The sequence below is a fragment of the Perissodus microlepis genome, chromosome 3 (assembly GCF_051167445.1).
Source record: "Perissodus microlepis isolate ML-2025 ecotype Zambia chromosome 3, ASM5116744v1, whole genome shotgun sequence".
NCBI classification, from domain to species: Eukaryota; Metazoa; Chordata; class Actinopteri; order Cichliformes; family Cichlidae; genus Perissodus; species Perissodus microlepis.
The window spans coordinates 29,409,590-29,428,476 of NC_140463.1; the positions used below are offsets into that span (position 1 = coordinate 29,409,590).

At 39.5% G+C, this 18,887-nt stretch overlaps 2 protein-coding genes and 1 non-coding gene across 3 annotated transcripts; 1 reads left to right on the forward strand and 2 right to left on the reverse strand.

Annotated features, from left to right (window-relative positions):
* Window positions 1-672: 672 nt before the first annotated feature.
* Window positions 673-888, reverse strand: LOC146391030 (small nucleolar RNA U3). The gene has a single exon (XR_014799960.1). It is a non-coding gene; the product is annotated as a small nucleolar RNA U3 (small nucleolar RNA).
* A 2,079-nt stretch (window positions 889-2,967) lies between these two features.
* Window positions 2,968-7,952, forward strand: trmt10b (tRNA methyltransferase 10B). The gene is made up of 9 exons (XM_084923927.1): window positions 2,968-3,025; window positions 3,291-3,437; window positions 4,578-4,686; window positions 4,787-4,917; window positions 5,029-5,181; window positions 5,416-5,494; window positions 6,982-7,049; window positions 7,141-7,264; window positions 7,350-7,952. The coding sequence occupies exons 2-9, from the start codon at window positions 3,294-3,296 to the stop codon at window positions 7,472-7,474; spliced, it is 933 nt and encodes a 310-aa protein (XP_084780053.1). The 5' UTR covers window positions 2,968-3,025; window positions 3,291-3,293; the 3' UTR covers window positions 7,475-7,952.
* A 2,175-nt stretch (window positions 7,953-10,127) lies between these two features.
* Window positions 10,128-13,245, reverse strand: cxcl19 (chemokine (C-X-C motif) ligand 19). The gene is made up of 3 exons (XM_084923928.1): window positions 13,117-13,245; window positions 11,911-12,046; window positions 10,128-10,682 (listed from the first exon to the last, which is right to left on the reverse strand). The coding sequence occupies exons 1-3, from the start codon at window positions 13,166-13,168 to the stop codon at window positions 10,562-10,564; spliced, it is 309 nt and encodes a 102-aa protein (XP_084780054.1). The 5' UTR covers window positions 13,169-13,245; the 3' UTR covers window positions 10,128-10,561.
* Window positions 13,246-18,887: the final 5,642 nt, after the last annotated feature.

The following is an 18,887-nucleotide window of genomic DNA, read 5'->3' on the forward strand; positions in this document are numbered from 1 at the left end:
GCAGGGTAACCGATCAATGTTACCGTCCGAGTTGTAAAGACAGTTTCTAATTATTTCATGCTTCAATGCAGCACAGGAACTAAACCAAGTTAATTAAATATTGAAATATTGTTTTAATAAAATTAACTGATATTTTTAATTACTTAATGAAAATTTAATTAACATTTTGAATGATGCGTTTATTTATTAATGTTGGCACTCTTGACACTCCATACAATTAAGTAATGACTAACATGGAGTGAAATGCACATAATTTCCTCTCTTTATGCCACCTGAAGCGGGCCCCAAATAACATACATTTTTTAAGACAAATCTAAATCCTTGAGTAGGTGCAATTATTAAAATATAAAATTAAAGCATAAAGTAATATATGGACAGTATATACATATATATAAATTACATAACAGGTATCACAATAAAAAAACATGAAAACAATCTAAAATAACAAATCTACTTCATTGTTAGCTTTTGTAAATTCAAAGTATTAAGGCTTTGGTATCAAGATTTATCCAAGTAGCATTAAAAACGTATTATTTTGCACAACACCTACGTATAACAGACATGCTTTGAGATTTTCGGTATGACTCAAACTTGAGTACTTAAACACTAATATGGTTTAAACTTTCCATGCAACTATTAGAGTTACAAACTTACTTTTAACAATATTTCGTAACCACTCTGATCATACTCCTCCCATCGCTGTTTCCGAAGAGACAGTGAACGGTCATCAAAAGCATAGAGCATATGAACTGAATCAAATCTCTATGCCCGCTTCGCGCTCAAGGAGAAGTATCACCAACTCATCATCGTGGTTAGCGAGACCATACACTTTAGAAACACATTTCTCAAGTTAAAAACTATAGAAATGATCCCTGAAAGTATAGTCTTAACGAACAACCGCCCCGACCCAGCTACTACTATGACGGCCCTGTCCATCTCTGTCACGGTGCTAAAAGCAGTGTGTGCTGCTTATGTTTACTGTGTCACGTATCGTAGTTGTGAAATAACATTAATACATTAATACATTAATAACAGTACTCGTCTGCGAGCTCTGAAGTGACATAAATCATTACTTTTAAGTACCCACAATGCTCTCTGATGGTATGCCCCTCCTCTACGTCTGTCATTGGCTGCTGTGATGCCGCATGCCGCGTGTTAGCCTCGGATGCTAACAACAACAGAGGATTGAGCCGCATATTTAGAGCCGTGATTTGGAACAATCTGTTTAACACACACTGTGGCTGGATGCTACCGATACATGTTGTAACACAGACAGAGATAAAATGAGAAAAATATTTTTGTTAAAAACTTTTATGATAAAAACAATTTGTTAGCAAAGGTCACATGTGCGCCTGTTTTTGTCTTCCGACTACAAACAGGACTGTAAACCTATTCCTACCTTGACAAGTGTTTTGCATTTTCTTTTTTTGTGCCAGAACAACAGCAATTACAGATATGGAAATGTACTCTCCATAACAAAATCTTAGGGTTATTCATTATCCTTTCAGAAAGTCTCTAGTCTCTTTGGATCTGTCTGTGGCAGCTGTCAGGTAAACACAAGCAGAGAGGGATGACATTTGATTACAAGCCACCATTAATCAGCAATAGCTTAAACTGCTAATTGAGTAAAAACAATTAAAGTCATGTAACTTCCTACATTTCAGCAAAGCTCACATGGAGCTATATTACATGTTCAATAACAAGATTTTGATGTTTAGAGTGGGTTTTCTGCTACTCCACAGCTTCATGAAAATCGCCAAATTATTAACCTTCCCCATGCCACAAGTAAACAGATGCAACAATAAAATATTTATTTGATTAACCATCCATACTAAGGTGTAAACTGAGTCTGCGGGTAATGAAACACATAAATTGCAGGATTTTTGCTTAATTAGGACGTGAAGTAAAAGTAAACACAAGCTTAATCTATAACGCTTTGCTGTGATCAGTGGTGGGGTAATTACTCAAAAAAGTAATGTGTTACACATAATGCACAGAACACTTCTCTTAAAAGTAATGCAATGCATTACCTAATTACTCTAGGAGAAAGTAATTCGTCGTACAACTCGTTAGATTACGTTTGTGTTTCCCCATAAAATGACTTGAAACACATTTTCGCATACTTACCATTCTTCTTGACTAACATTAGTGTTAGCATGCTGTCTGTGCAGCTGCTCGCAAAGAGACTGTTGTGTTAGCAGCATAATGCAGATGTTTCTGTCCTGTAGCAGTTTTTCTTTTTGTCCCCTAATATGTTCACTAATTTCCCCCTCAGGCACATGGATTTAAATAATCTGAACTGCGAGTGGGACCGACAGGCTAACAATCCCAGGAAACTGAACTGCGGGAACTATTACACAGCATCATTGTAAAATCTTGGCACAAGTGGTTTTCATCACAAGGCTGGGAAAGTCCTGCATTATAGGAGCCACAACATTAAAGATGACCTATAGCAAACAACGCATAAACGTAGAAGAACAGCTCAGTAAAATAAAACACAGCATAAACAAGAAAAATCAAAATGAAGGGTTAAACATTTAAAATATTTTAAAATTAAGGAGCTCAACATAGAGAGATTTAAATAAATAGTAGAATCCTCTGTAAGAAAACCTGAATATAATAGAATAAGGAGCTAAACAAGATAAATATAAAGACACTCATGATAGAAACGTGCTGGTTTGAATGCTGTGAAAGAGCAAAACGAAGGGTCCGTCCATCCTTCAGCATTCATTTCATATTAAGTGACACCGCCCTCTACTGGCTGTTTAGTGTAAAAGCAAGCTATCGTCTGACAGTAATCCTGGTTTTTGTCCACGTTTTTTAAATATAATATAAAACCATAAAAAAATAACAAATAATGGGTTTATGTTGCTCTGGACCGATCAATAAAGAGTTAGAGTGCATGAATCCTTTTTTTTATCATGTTGACCCGCCTCTTCCATATTGTTTACGCTTACGTCATTCAACTGCGCCGCTCACATGTTCAGTAACTGGAGGCTGTGAGGCGACTCATCTCCCGGCTCAGGCATGTTCGCTGCTCTCTCTCTCTCTGTTGAACCTGCAATGTTACTGTTAATGTGTCGTTGAGTAATTTCTGTATGTGTTTATAGTTTGGTTTAAACAGCAGCACAAACACGGAATTCCTGAAATGTCTCCACACACACACACACACACACGAACAGACGGACTCTGTTTCAAAGTCTGCAGCTACCTCAAGATGAACCACAGAACATGAGAAATGCGTGGACATTTAAAGAAGAGCGTCACGTTTCTTTTGTGTGTGTTTGCAGGGCATGCCTGCTGGGATGGCTCATGCTAAACCGGAAACGAGTGAAGTGCAGTTGAATGGAACTTCAGAGCTCTTGGATCTGCTTCACATCGACGTGGAGACAGGTGCTGTGGACCCCAAGCCCGGGAGAGAAGACCTTCCCTGTTCTGTGAGTGCACAGTGATAATACTAATGATAGTCACTTTATTAGTGTAGCACATTTAAAGGGCTCACAGTGCGTCGCAGTTTGGATGGAAGCACACATTAAGATCAGTCGGCATGGCCCATAATAAAAACACATAATCAAACATATGGTCTTACAGTTCCTGTATTCACACTTCCACACACACATTAGAGGAACAGAAATCCCCAAATAATGGGACAATGATTAAAGAAAAACAAACCTATAAAAATGAGTTTTCAGCAATCTTGTTAAAACAAACCACAGATTCTGCTGAACTGACGGCTGTTCCAGTGTTTAGGAGCGACAGCTTGAAAAGTGTGATCGCCTCTGGTTTTAAAATGAGAGCAGGGAGCAGATAGGAAGCACCGATCAGAGGATCAAGGTCTCAGCAGGTCTGCGGCTCGGCCACGCAGAGCTTTATATGCTATTATTAACATTTTGAAACAGTTGAGGCTTCCTTCATCATCTGAATTGCAGATATCACTAAATTACTTAATTTTTAAATTACACTTTTTTATCCAGGGGTGTGAAAACTGCTAAATGAAGGTTTGAGGTCAACATGATATGAGATGACCTGATGATCCTCTTTAATTTCTACACCCAGGTGTGGGACCACGTGCTTGTACGCTTAATTTGATGATGTACAGCAGATTAATATCAGGATTAAAGACAATGACAATTATTTAAAAGTAAATCTGGTTTCCTGTAGTTTAAGTGGATTACTGGTCTGGTAGCGATGATGGTTTGGAGGCAGTGGCACTGACATAAAGAGACGTCAGAGGGACAACTCAGGTTGAGCAGTTTAGAGGTGAAGTTAGAGACATGTGCAGAGCAGGGATGGTTGATGTATTGGACAAGGGATGTTGAAGATGAAGCTACCAGGCAGGAAGAAAAGAGGAGGACCTCAGAGAAGATTCAGGGATGTAGTGAAGGAGGACATGTAGAGGGTTGCTGTGACAGAGGAGGATGACAGGAACAGGGTGAGATGGAGGCAGAGTGATGTGCTGTGACGATCCCTAAAGAGGGGAGCTGAAAGAACGGCTTTTTTCCAACAGTGCCTCTGATATCTTCACACTTGAGAGGATTATTGCTGTGCTCACAGTTATTTGTCTGTTTAATGAACAGAGGAATGTCCTGAGGAAGCAGCGGCACTGGGAGAAGCAAGTGGCTGCGAAGAAGAGCAGGAGGAAGGAAGAGAAGCTGAGGAGGAAGATGAATCGTGAGCTGGAGTCCGGTAAAGAGAAAACAAAGAGAAGCTTAAGGAGGAACTGAAAGTCTCCAGCTGGTGACATCACAGCATCTGTCCCTTTCTTTGTGTGTTCTTTGACATTCAGGTGCTAGCACAGAGCGTCAGTTTACCAAGCGGGTCATGAAAGCGATCACTAAAGAGCGTCTAGCTGAGGCTCGGTCCACGGGGCTCAAGCTCTGCGTCGACCTCAGTATGACAGACTGCATGTCTGATAAGGTCGGTGGACAATGAAAAACCTTACAACGTTTTCAACTTACCAAAAAAACCTCCTTTCATTTAAGAAGGTGGTGTTTATTCACCTGCAGCAGTGCACGTTTTGTGTTTCAGGAGATAAGCCGACTGGCAGGCCAGCTGAGGCGGCTCTACGGGTCGAATAAGAAGGCGACCCGACCGTTTCACTTGTTTCTGACAGACCTGAGAGAGGACAGCCGTCTCTACAGAGAGTGCGTGCGAATGAATGACGGCTTCCTCAACTACACGGTGATATATATAAGTGTCTATAAGTTTGTTTTTACAGTTAAAAGGATTTTAAGTGAATAAACCCTTCAGCAGATCTTTAAAACAATGTGCATGTAAGCATTTATAGGACTGTAATTCACTCATTAAAGGACACTTTTGAGTTTAGGTTTCTCAAAATGTTTTAACCAAAATTGTCTCAGTGTTTTATGAGCAGGTGCTGATTGTTGCCATGTCTCCTGTGTTTGTTTTGTTCAGATGGATATAACAGACGAAAGCTGTCTGGACCTGTTTCCTCCAGAATCGGTTGTCTACCTCACTCCAGATGCTGAAGAAGGTGTGAAAAAATTTGAGCAAAGATGCTTTAAATTAGATTAGATTTCATTTATGTCTTTGTTTTGCTCTTGAAATGCATTATTTGTCCAGCAGGTGGCGCCATTTGGCTGTCATGTTTGCTGCTGCTTGTCCCGCTCCTGTTTAGCATTTCATTAATATTATTTTCAAAATTAGTTTCTCGTTATGTGGAACTTTAATAAGATGAGATTAATAGAAAACAGTATTAAAACACTAAAAATAAATATATGAAATATTTACAGAGAAACAAAAATATTACACAAGATGTACACTCAGTGGCCGCTTTATTAGGCACACCTGTTCAACTGCTCTTTTACACAAATATCTAATCACCCAATCACATCGCTGTAACTCAGCGCATTTATTAATTCAGACATGGTGAAGACGACCTGCTGAAATGCAAACTGAACATCAGAGTGAGGAAGAAAGGTGATTTCTTCCTCAAGCTACATTGCAGCTGTGGCTACAATGTAGCTTGCCATTACCAGTGTGTGAATGTGTGTGTGAATGGGTGAATGACTGAATGTAGTGTAAAGCGCTTTGGGGTCCTTAGGGACTGAGTAAAGCGCTATACAAATGCAGGCCATTTACCATTTAAGTGACTTTGAAGGTGGCAGACAGGCTGGTCTGAGTATTTCAGAAGCTGCCGTCTCTGGGGTTGACAGAGGATGGCCCGAAACAGAGAAAATATCCAGTGAGCGGCAGATCTCTGGGTGAAAATGACGTGTTGATATCAGATGATCACTTGTCACAACCAAGCTATGTAGAAGAGCACTGCTGTCAGAGCAGGAAACTGAGGCTGCAGTTCACACAAACTCGCCTAAACTGGACAAAAGAAGATCAGGAAAATGTGTCCAACATTCAGATGGTAGGGTCAACAACATGAATGCATGGATCCATCCTACCTTGTCTAAAAAGTTGTAACTGTTTATACAAGGCAGTGCAGTAATGGTGTAGTAATGTGGGGAATATTTTCTTGGCACACTTTGAGCCCCTTAGTACAAACTGAGCATCATTTAATCACCACAGCCTGCCTGAGTATTGATGCCATCCACGTCCAACCCTTTATGACCACAGTGTGCCATCCTCTGATGGCCGCGTCCACAAAGTTCAAAACATCTCAACCTGGTTTCTTGAACACGAGTTTGCTGAACCTAAATGACCCCGGCAGTCCCCACATCTCAGTAGAGCAGCTTTGGGATGTGGTGGAACAAGAGATTCAGATTGTTGATGTGCAGCAGGCAAACCTGCAGCATCTGTGCGATGCTCTCATGTCAATATGGACCAAAACCTCTGAGTAATGTTTCCAGCACCTTGTTGAATCTGTGCCATGAAGAATTAAAAGGAAAGAAAAGAGGGTTCAGCCCAGTACTAGGAAGATGTACCTAATACAGTGGCCAGTGAGCTTATGTACATTATATAATTTGCTGACATTCATTAAGGTATTTCTTTTTCCTCCTTTGTTTTCAGCGTTGGAATCCGTGGATGCTGACAAGGTTTACGTCCTCGGTGGTCTGGTGGATGAAAGCATCCAGAAGGTATTTTTCTGTAAAACTGATCATAACACAGACATCGCATACAGTAGGACTGTAAGTATTATATCCAGTAGGTTTATTTTCTCCTCTGCAGAAGTTGAGCCTGTCCAGAGCTGGAGAGCTGAGCGTCCGCACAGCGAGGCTGCCTATAGACGAGTACATGGTGAAAAAAGACAACGTGAAGAATTTCCACTCAAAGATCTTGGCTGTTAATCAAGGCAAGCAAATATTTTGTTTTATCCAGAGGACACTTAAAGGTCTTTACCACCTGCTTTGGGTAATAAAGTTTTCCTGTGTCCGCAGTGTTTGACATCTTGTTGACTTTCTGCGACACCAGCAGCTGGATGGAAGCCCTGCAGACGTGGTTTCCTTCAGGGAAGGGTTACGTGGTTGCAGCAGGCGATTCGCCGCCTCCTCCTGCAACATAGACTCATCTTGTAGAATAATGATTTCATTTAACTTCATATCAACTACTGAAACTCCTTTGAAAGGACATTGTTAGAGGAAGACTCTTCATGCTGCTGGTGGGAGCTGTGACTGGTTAAAGAGGACAGCGCGCTGCTGTTCAGTCATTTTAACACTGACAGATGTTTATTAGCTTTAAACTGACTGCAGGGACCACACGCAAGAGCATTTTTGACTGTTTTACTGTTTTTCTAGAGTCTTCATAGTGCCTTTATTTGTTATTCTCCAACTTCAGCTTCTGTGAACGGCAGCATTATGAGTATAATTTATATGTATATAGATAGATGATTACATTTCTTAAAATGGACCAACAGTGAAGTGTTTTGCACTGAAAATCTTTTGCTTTATATGAATGTCTCTATAGACACTGTATTTTTTAAACTTCATGTGTATAAACAGAGTTTTAAAAAAACAACTCTCGGATAAATCTTACTTCTGTAATAATATTAAGTAAAAAAGTTTTTTATTGCAATTTTACAACCTGGCAGACTTGCACAGAATGATTTTTATGTCTCAGATTGCAAAAAAATGGCTGTGCTCTTTCCAGGAACTCTATTATTCAGTTTTAGGGAAATGTGACTCAAACTGCAGCGTCTTTAATTTTCATTGTATTTGCCAAGTTACAGTTAACCCTTTTTTAAAATAGAAGTTTAGTCTGCTTGTTGTTTTTCCACTAATCTTTTGGTAAATGTTGTCTACACTAGTATTTGGCAGTTTCACTAACAGGTCTTAGTGATGTTCTAAGTCCAGAGAACTTACAGTGCTTAAAAGAAATGAATCAAACCACCATCAAGTGTAAGGTTTATGCCACAGCTACCCTTAATTAACAGTATTGGTAATTACCAGAATAATTTTTTATGCTTCTGTTTAGTCCACCAGTATGAGCAAGCTCTTTAATTGGAAATGATACTTTTAATGCTAAAATATAATTATTGTTGCACTTTCAATTTGCAGTTTTACAAAAAAGCATAAAAAATGGCCTGTATTTGTATAGCGCTTTATTAGTCCCTAAGGACCCCAAAGCGCTTTACACATTCAGTCATCCACCCATTCACACACTGGTGATGGTAAGCTACATTGTAGCCACAGCCACCCTGGGGCGCACTGACAGAGGCGAGGCTGCCGGACACTGGCGCCACCGGGCCCTCTGACCACCACCAGTAGGCAACGGGTGAAGTGTCTTGCCCAAGGACACAACGACCGAGACTGTCCGAGCCGGGGCTCAAACCGACAACCTTCCGACTACAAGGCAAACTCCCAACTCTTGAGCCACGATCGCTAAAGCACATTATTATCAAACAGAACTTATGCAAAGAAAAAACAGTTTTAGTGGTTAAATAGGCCGGACTCTGTTCTAGCTAACATAGGATGAGTTAATTAAAAAAATACAAATATTATAAAACAATTACCCAAATTGTATATAATGCATATTTAAAATGGACCTCTGATGCTCATCTCCAGCTCCAGGGTAGCTTTGCATGATTCACGGTTCAAAATATCCTGAATCACCTTATACTGGTCCTTGGTGCAGACCCTCAGTTAATCTATTCTTATAAAACAGACTTTCTTTGATTGGCTGCCCCTCACAAGCAAACAGACAGACAGGTTTTAACAGCTGGTCTGAGGCTAATGTGCTCACAGCACTATATTAGGGGTATCTCCTCTGTCTGCCTAAATAATAGATGCAGGAAGCCAAAGATTTCAAAGCTACAAAGTGTAGCCTCAAAGAAGACAATCACTGCACAGGATTGCAGTGAGAGCTTACAGAGGAGATGCTTTTAAGCCAGGCTGGAGTGTGCTAAGGACAACGTGGAGAAAGATTAGGCGTCCTTTGGTCAGATGAGTAAAAGCTGGGACTCTCTGGCCACACTGCTTATGTTTGGAAGAAGAAGTGAGAAGCACGCAACCCAAAGAAGACCGTCTACACAGTGAAACACGATGGTGGAAGTGTTACGCTGTGGGAATACTTCAGTGTGGCTGGAGCTGGGTTGTTAATAATAATAATAATAATAATAATGAGTGCATTTATATAGCACTTTTCAAGGCACCCAAAGCGCTTTACAATTCCACTATTCATTAAGGAGGCAGGAATCGTGAAGAAAGAAGGATATGACTTGAATCACATTCAAAATCTTTTTTTTTAAATATCAGGTTTGAGGATGCAACAGTCCTCTCACATCTGAAGTTTTGCTTTTATATTATGTAAATGTTAATGTGTGTGGGTTTTGGTGCATTGCTCTTCTTGTGGATCAACACAATCTTTTACTTCAACTAAACTTTCTGTTTTATTTGGTGCTAATGACCCCGATGGGTCAGATATACTGTACATAATAATGCATGTTTAGAGTTTTAATGCTTAAATGCTGTTCAGATGTTTGTCCTGAAAGTGTAGTTTTCTGAAATCTGATATTAAGAGTGCCAAACAGCTAAAACAGCGATGCATTCATAAAAAAGAGCTGATGTGGAAAGTTGAAGCGTCATTGCATCAAGAATGTCACAAGTTTTTCAGTGATAATATGCTGACATGTTAAAAAAAACCCATAATAAACATATTAAAAATATTGATGTTTTATGTGGCCAAACATGAGTTGGCTGCTGGAATAAACAATAAACACATTTTAGTTTTCAAACATTTTTATTTTCTTTGCAGCAACTTAATTTTCATTATGCAATAACTGCATTGATCTGAGTGTTTCTTTAGCATTAAATCATTTGTTGCTGCTGATCAAGAAGATTCACCAAAGGAAGAAGAAAAAAGGAAGTGCAGTGTTACGTATTACAGTGCTACATATTTAATGCTACATGCAAGATCTGCTCATACAATCACTTGACTGGTGGGTTTTTTCCCTTTAACACCCTGAAAACAGGAAGCTTTTCTTTTTCTAAAATCAGTGTTGTTCCATAAATTGGTGTAAAATATTCAGAAATAAACAATCAGTAGAAATAAAATAAAGTAGCAAAAAAAAAAAGAAAAACAAAAAGCCAAAGTGGGTTAAATATTGGCTTCAGTCATGGCTCAGTGGTCAGGTAGCTGCAGACAACTGCAGGATTTATGCCCGTTTCTTGGAGGTCATTCCCGTCTGCTGTTTCTCCAGAAAGAAGTTGATCAGCTTCTTCACCCAGGCGGAATGAGGGTTCAGACAAACCTTTGCTCCGTTTGCCAGTCCAGCTCTGATTAAAGAGAATTACAGTCAGTCAATGCTTAAAGGTAAGTAGTCCTCAGTGCAAACCAGCATCTGATTCACTTTATTTAAATTATTTTCCCCACAAAATCATCAAACTGCAATCACAAGACAGTTACCAGGAATTAAAAGAACCAAAAAGAACATATTAAACGTCGAGGGAATTATAACAATTTCAAGTGAAAATCCATGTGCAGTTCACAGATTACAGTAATCAAACCAGCTATCGATAAAATCGTCAGTGAGACTGAACACTCGGGTGATTAAAGACAACATGGTGCAATCAGAGAAATGAGAGTGAACCTGTTGACTGAAAACACAAACTGTGTGGAGCTGATCTCCGCAGATATTTGCAAAACTCTGATGTGGATAAACCTCAGTGTTTTCATGTGAACTCACTGTGAAGTTATACAAAAATGTAAAAAGTGTTGGGAAACAGTTCCAAGAGGGCTTACTGGAACTTCACGGAGAGAAAATCTGATCCGTGTAAGCAGATCCCAGAGTTTAATTCCAGCCAAGTACCCGTCAGGTAGTTTGATTAACGATGTTATCAATGCTCTGTTTGTATGAGCATCATTAAACATGTTTCAACAAATAATACTGCTGCCAGCTTTTAAAAAAAGGCCTTCAGTGTTTTCCATGAAATAAGTTTCTAGTTAATTAATTAATTAATTAATTGATTTATTTGGCTTAAAAAACAATATGCTATGGTGTTATTTTTTAAGGTTACATTTGGAATTGTGTTTAAGAGCGATGATACTCCCAGTTTGGCTGGAAGATCGAGTTGGATTAAAAACGCGATGCAACATGAAAAAAATGTAAATAATGTCCCTTAAATCGGGGAAAGAGATTAAAAATGACAGTAGATCAAATGCACATAATTTATAATTTACAGAAATCTTAATTGGCACAAATCTTTTTAAACCTTTAAGCAAAAATGTAAGAGATTTGCCAGATCGAGCTCAAATAAGCTTCCTTTTGTATTCATTTATATTTATTTAAATCAATCCATGGATTATATACAGTTTACAGTGTTTATACAAGACTTAATCAAGATTGTTTAAAATACTGGGGACCAAATGTTCCAAAAAATATTTTTTTTTATAAATTATTTCCTTTTTTAAAAGCATCTAAATCTAAATTGTTTATGTGAGACACCTAATCCCATTTTTAGAATAAGCCTTTATTTAAAGGGTGACTGTGACAGGCTGACTTACATGACTTCTGTGTCCGGGCAGTGAGGCCCCTCAGGGAACAGCTTGATGCTCCTCAGGGTGTCTGGAGGGATGATCCTCGACTCCACCTGCAGGCAGCGGCAGTGGGTGTTGTAGTCACGGCTGATTGGCGGCATCCCTGTCGTCAGCACACATTTGACAGCAAACAGCTTTATCTTTCCTTTCCTTTTCGTTTACTTCAAAGGTCATGTGGATGTTTTCAGGGTGATGTTTGTTTTAGAGCTTGTATTATTCTCCAGTGCCAAAGAAAACCTAAAGCAGCTCTAAACAAGATGAGTCATGCGCTTTACATAATGATGTTTCATTGAAACTCGGGGGGGGGGGGGGTTCGCTTGGCAGTCAGTGTAACACACACACACACACACACACACACAACTACAACTCAGTGACTGGAAAGATTTCCAACAGCACGTTTCATCATCTCCTTCCAAGTTGGTGTTTTGACATTCTTAAGAAAAGCTCTTCCCTTTTTTCTTTGCTCTTCCAGTCATCTTCCTGTTTGTAAAATACTCGCACAAAGACGTTCTCCATTCTTACTGAAGAACTGAAAGACGTACCGTAATAGATGGTGAAACAGTCTGGTCACGATCACGCTGAAATGTGACACCACTTAGAAAAGTCACATGGACAAAAAGGGCCCGTAAAACGCTCAGTTAGGTTTTCCATTAGTTAAAGTTTTAATCCATTTGTATTCAGATCTTTTTTTTTAAGTCAATAAAAAATAATAATAATTCCAAAACACACTTTCAAATAGAGGGAAATGTACACATTTTTGTGCACTTTAAATCTTTTTAACTATCCTACCTGTGAAATCCATTAAGTTAGCATTTTATTTTAAATGACTATTGAAAAGTATTTGTGGATTTGAACATTTCTAGTAAGCAATGAATCTTTTTTTTTGTTTTTTGTTCTTGTCATGCAGTATTTGCAAATGAATTCCCATTTTCGTGCAGAGATGTGGAAAAATATTCTCCCCGCAGCTTCAAAAACACCCTCTCGCTCACAAAGAAAAATAAAAACTTATTGCGGATTTTTATTTCCAAAGGCCACATTCCAGTGTATTACAGTCTATATCTGTTTCCACCAGCAAATTTAATTTCTAAACATTAAGGTCACGTTACGCTTTCCAGAGAACAGAAATGTTTATTCACACAGAAACTTCTTACTGTGTAGTGATCCAGTTCTTACCGTGGCTGAGGACGAGCAGGGTCCCAAACACAATCAGTACGCAGAGTTTCATCTTGTTTCTTGCTGACGCGGCTGCTTGCTCTGTTGTTGAACACAGACTGATGTATTCCAGCTGTTGTAACTGTTTTCATGCATCTGCACTCTAATATTTATACATACATCTAATCATGTGATTGTTGTGAACTTCTGCAATTAATTTTGAAAAAAAAAAAACCACACACAGAGAGGTATGTGTGAGTGTGCACGTTGGTTTCATTTTGTTGCATTCACATGTGCAGCAGAAGGCAGTCATGGGACGGTGGGTTCAGGGGACGATCAGAGGCCCGACTGAGGTTAGACAGCATGCTTGCTGCGGTCAGCAGTCCCAGAAATGAACCACACAGATGGGACATGTATGTCTGGGTGTCCAGGAAAAAGCTGCGAGTCCCTTCTGTTTGTCACAATTCTGCAGAAGCACAACACTCTGTGTAAACTCTGTGATCCCCCTTCTCACACTGAAAGAGGAAAAAGATCAGCAGACACAGTTTTGTAAACAATCTCAGTTTATCGTAGTTTATGCAGCCGTAGTACAACTGAAACTGTGATACAGGTCTAGTCCTACAAATACAAGTTTCACAAACATCCCCATTTGTCCTGGTTCTATGGGTGGTTGAGTCACTAATGATCATGTGATCATCTCATGTGCCCAAGTGTGAAAAATGGTAAAAATGGTAAATGGCCTGTATTTGTATAGCGCTTTTCTAGTCCCTAAGGACCCCAAAGCGCTTTACACAACCTGTCATCCACCCATTCACGCACACATTCACACACTGGTGATGGCAAGCTACATTGTAGCCACAGCCACCCTGGGGCGCACTGACAGAGGCGAGGCTGCCGGACACTGGCGCCACCGGGCCCTCTGACCACCACCAGTAGGCAACGGGTGAAGTGTCTTGCCCAAGGACACAACGATCGAGACTGTCCGAGCCGGGGCTCAAACCGACAACCTTCCGACTACAAGGCAAACTCCCAACTCTTGAGCCACGATCACCCCTATGCCTAAAAAAGGCATAGGTTCTCACCGTCACCAGAGCCAACCATTGAAACAACCGTGAGACCTTGTAGCATCCTAACATGTGACCTACTGAGGTCACCTGAGGCGAGGTGTGAGCGCGGGTTGAAACGCCTGAGAAGGGAACTCAAGACTGGATTGTAGGTGGCAGACAGTTGTTTAGGTAGTTGTGAGTAGACAAAGATGGCCTCCTTCACGTCTCTCTGAAACTATCTGTCCTCACTGTCCAAAACGTGAACACTGGAATACTCAAAAGAGTGACCTTTGACCTTTAGGAGCAGATGTATGGCTGAGTCAGTGCACAGTAGACACTATGTTGTTTATGTATATGTATGTTTTCAGTGTGAAAGGCGTAACTCATATAATTCTTGAAACAGTGAAACTGTGACTCCAGGAAAAGTCAGTTTCTATGTATACAGGTGTAGCTACACAGATGCTAGACCTCGGGATCTCTCTGTGGTCATTTTTGAGGGCCAAGAGAGATATAGGTTTAAAATGTAAAGTTTTAAAGTTTATTTAAGTTAAAAGTACCAATTTTCTTCCATTTTTTTACCCTGTGCTCTGGTTTCACATTGCACCACAATGTACTGTTTTAAAATTAAGCACTTTACAGCTTTTTCACTATAACTAAACAAAGTATTTGACCATTAATGGAAACCTTTGTAAAAACAGTGCAGGCTAACTGGTAGACCTCAGTTGGGTCAGATGCAGCTGTAATACATAAAATATCAAGTGTATCAAGTGTAAGTCTATCTTGCATCTCTTTTTAACAGGCCATTAATGCACCTGTACATTAAGGTGCAAAATTACATGGCCACCAGAAATTTAAGCTCGCTATCTATAAGGTACCAAAAAAGCAGCAGTACTTTAGACAGTACAGAGTCTAAGAGCATAGCATTAATCTAACACATTATTATGACCAATTTAGCAGTCAGATGGGTTTAATGTAATATTCTAGCCTCCTTCAGCTCTTTGTTTTGATACAAGGGGCTGTTTTTGTGTGTGTGATTTGGTTCAGTCTCACTGCAAACAGATAAAACTCCATTCTACGTCTGGTGGCGACCAAAACCAGAGCTAACAGAAAAGTTTATATTTTGTTGTTTGTCAGGCTGCTATTAATACAACTCTGCTAATATTACAGGATGTGGTAAGAATAACTTAAGAATGCTAAGAGTGTGTAATGTGTTGATTAGGGCGACTGTGGCTCAGGGGGTTGGGAAGCGTATCTGTAACCGGAAGATCACCGGTTCAATCCCTGGGCTCTCTGTCCTGGTCGTTGTGTCCTTGGGCAAAACACTTTACCCTACTGGTGTTGGCCAGAGGGGCCGATGGCGCGATATGGCAGCCTCGTTTCTGTCAGTCTGCCCCAGGGCAGCTGTGGCTACAACCGTAGCTTGCCTCCGCCAGTGTGTGAATGCGAGAGTGAATGAATAGTGGCATTGTAAAGCGCTTTGGGTGCCTTGAAAAGCGCTATATAAATCCAATCCATTATTATGTGGAGCTGTAATTCTTTTGTGTTTAACTCGCATTTTTTTTCTTTTTTTTTCAATTTTGACAACTACTTTTTGTTGTTGTATTTGTGTAACTGGTGTGTTTGTGCATTTTGTCTGACAACGAAAGGTAAAAAGAAAGACCTAAATAACTTGCCCACTCCAGCTCCTATAGCCAAAAATCAATAGGTGGGACGAGGGTTAACTCAACCCACTACAACTTCCAAGCTAGCAAGAATTATGAGTTCATGCTAGCATTAGCAGTGCCTATACACATATGTGGCAAACATGTACCACATATTCACAGCATCTAGTAAAAACAGGCGTAACAATGACAATAATGAACTAAAACACACAATCAGAAATAGGGTGGATAAAGATATAATTAGTGTTGGAAAGGAAATGATACCGACCTTTCCCACAGGGGAATTGTTGAAAAGGGGAGAGGCCACAGGAGCACCCCAATTTTATAGGGCTGCACCAAAAAAGAAGAAGAAAAGGATGAGGAGTGGCTCTAACTGATAACGAAGAAAACTACAGGCCTGGGGGTCCTAAAGGTCAGGTATACCAGGAACAGTTTGGGGTTTAGAACACATTTTGTGTAATTATAACAATATATAATTTAAAACAACATTTTAAATTGAAATCTCAAATGTCATACAGGCAATAATTATTTGACTGATTAACCCATATAAAAATGAATGTTCATGATATCATGTAGCTTTGATACAAGGATAATAAATATGAAATATTTAATCAGAAGTAAACCACATTCATCATGTCATTAGAAAAAGCTGACACTGTCTTTTTTGTTTGTGTTATGAAATATGTCTCCCTTATGATTAATTGCGTGCAGACGTTTGGGTAATATTGTAAATGTGGGATGATAATAGGTCACACACAAGTCACATGACTTCAACATATTAAATGATGCATTACGGGATGACTTGGTAAACTTGCCATCATTTAAAAACAAAGTTTTTCTCTTTCTCTGTTGGCATATTGTTAGAATGGGACTTATTGCTGTGGCTTACAGTGACTACAGTAAATAAAGATGATGAAAACTCTGAGTGTTGTATAAAAACTAGTTTAAGATCATTTGTTTTAATCAGCATGCAAACAGAGAGAATATGTGGTGAGTTATTATTTTAGCTAATCTTCTGTTTCATTTATCTTAAATGACACGGTGATGAAAAAGACAGGCTGATTATTAATGGCAGAGCGCTGCAGATGAAAGCATGTGTTTGCTCACCTACTTGGCCCATGTGGGAAGATTCTACTACTAACACTAATAATAATAACTTAGATTTGTATACAAATCTAAGTTAGAACTGAGTGTTTTTTTTTTCTCTTTCAAAGCTGTCACTTTGAAAGAGAAAAAAAAAACACTCAGTTCTGACAGTTCTGAAATATTTTACATCTATATTTCTTTACATCTGACATTAAATCTGTTTAGATCGTGCTGTCAGTTGTAGCTGTCACTGTCTACTTTGCATTTATATTTTGTGATGAGAACCAGAGCTGTGCTGCTCCTTCTTCTTGATCGACACATGTTGTAACTAGGGCTGCCACGATTGGTCGACTAGTCACGATTATGTCGACTATCAAAATCGTCGTCGACTAATTTAATAGTCGACGTGTCGTTTGAAGCTTTGTAAGATCCCAAAAGACGCAGGAATAAGTAGAAGAGTGTAATAACGGACTGAAACGGAAGATGGCAGCACTGCATGTTCAAGGATGCCAGCTGCCGTTAAACCCCGAAGAAGAAGAAGCAGTGTCCGGTATCGTAGCTGTGAACAAACATTCAGCGGCTGCATCCTTCAGAGGCCGCATTTGTAGGCCGATTACATTAAAGCGACATACAAATTCGAAGACTCCCTGAAGCGCGTCCGAAAAATGCGTTCTTCATTTCCCCAGATTTGGAGGACAGGTCAGGTGTATCCTTCGTGGCCCAACCTATCCCAGAATTCATAGCGCAGCCCAGCCAATTCCAGTTTCCAGCAATGGCGGCAGCTACTTAGTTTTAATATTACTCTTATTAATCTTTCTGGGTCACAAAATAAACATTTAACATATTTTCAGGCGAGAATGTAGCTGTGTAAACTTCAAATATCTGCTCAGTTTATCAAGACACCACATATTTTCAAAAGCACTCCGACGTTTTCGGAGACGTCTGTTACCCACCAGCTCGATAGCTAGCCGGGGTTCAAGGCTCACTAGAGCCGGTGTGAAGACCGGACTCCCGGCAAATCGTTTTCAAACCCACCGCCGTCTTTCACTACTCAGGTTAAATATATATAAGTCACTTAGATAACTTAAAACTGTTATTGTTTGGCTTTTTTTTTAGTGTTTTATTTGTTTGTGAGTAAATCGGTTTGGCTGAGATTAAAGTTATAGTTTTCACACAGCTGAATAAACGTCAAACAGAAAACTGATTGAACAGAAGTGTGAGCTGGTCGAGAATTTACTCCAGTGTCCTGTTATAGTTTAGGTAGCAAGGAGCAGACGGCTGAGTTTATTAAACTTCACCGAAACAATCTGCAAATTTCATTAAAAGTTTAAAAAACTATCATCTTGTCTTTATTTTTAGTTAGCACAAACCTTAAACACTTCAAGCTGTAAGCTAATGATAGTTATATAAGAGCAGATGCATGCTGGTGCAATAAGCTGTACGTTTTACGTCCAATGGATGCACGATCTGACTAGTCGACTATCAAAATAATCTTTTGTGGCAGCCCTAGTGTACAGTGCTAAACATGCAAAGTGGATCATGATGATTCTGTCACTGTGCCTGATGCTGTGGTTGTTTGGGGGCTGATGATCATATTTTTTCTCCAATTCCTGTAAAAACAACATATCAGAGAGATGAGACCTTAAAGCTCCAGCGGTAGTGAACAAGTCATATGTTTTCACCCTCAGCTTTGAACCACTGCTCTAAAACCATAAGTATTTTTGTAAGAAATAAAAATTTTCTTAGAGTGTAGCTTAAAACCTGCTGTTTGTTTGGATGGAGATTTACATTAAATATATTTCTTCCATGCAGGTGTAATTACTGATGTGCAGAGCCTCGCACTGCAGTCACTTTGGAGCCTGTGAGGCACCGTTCACTCCCATGCTTCAGTATGGCACTATAATATATGACGAAAACTTTAAATTTATATTTAACAATTTAAAACCACTTTATAAACAATCCCTATTAATGACTGAGCTCTTATTAATAATGTTCTCCT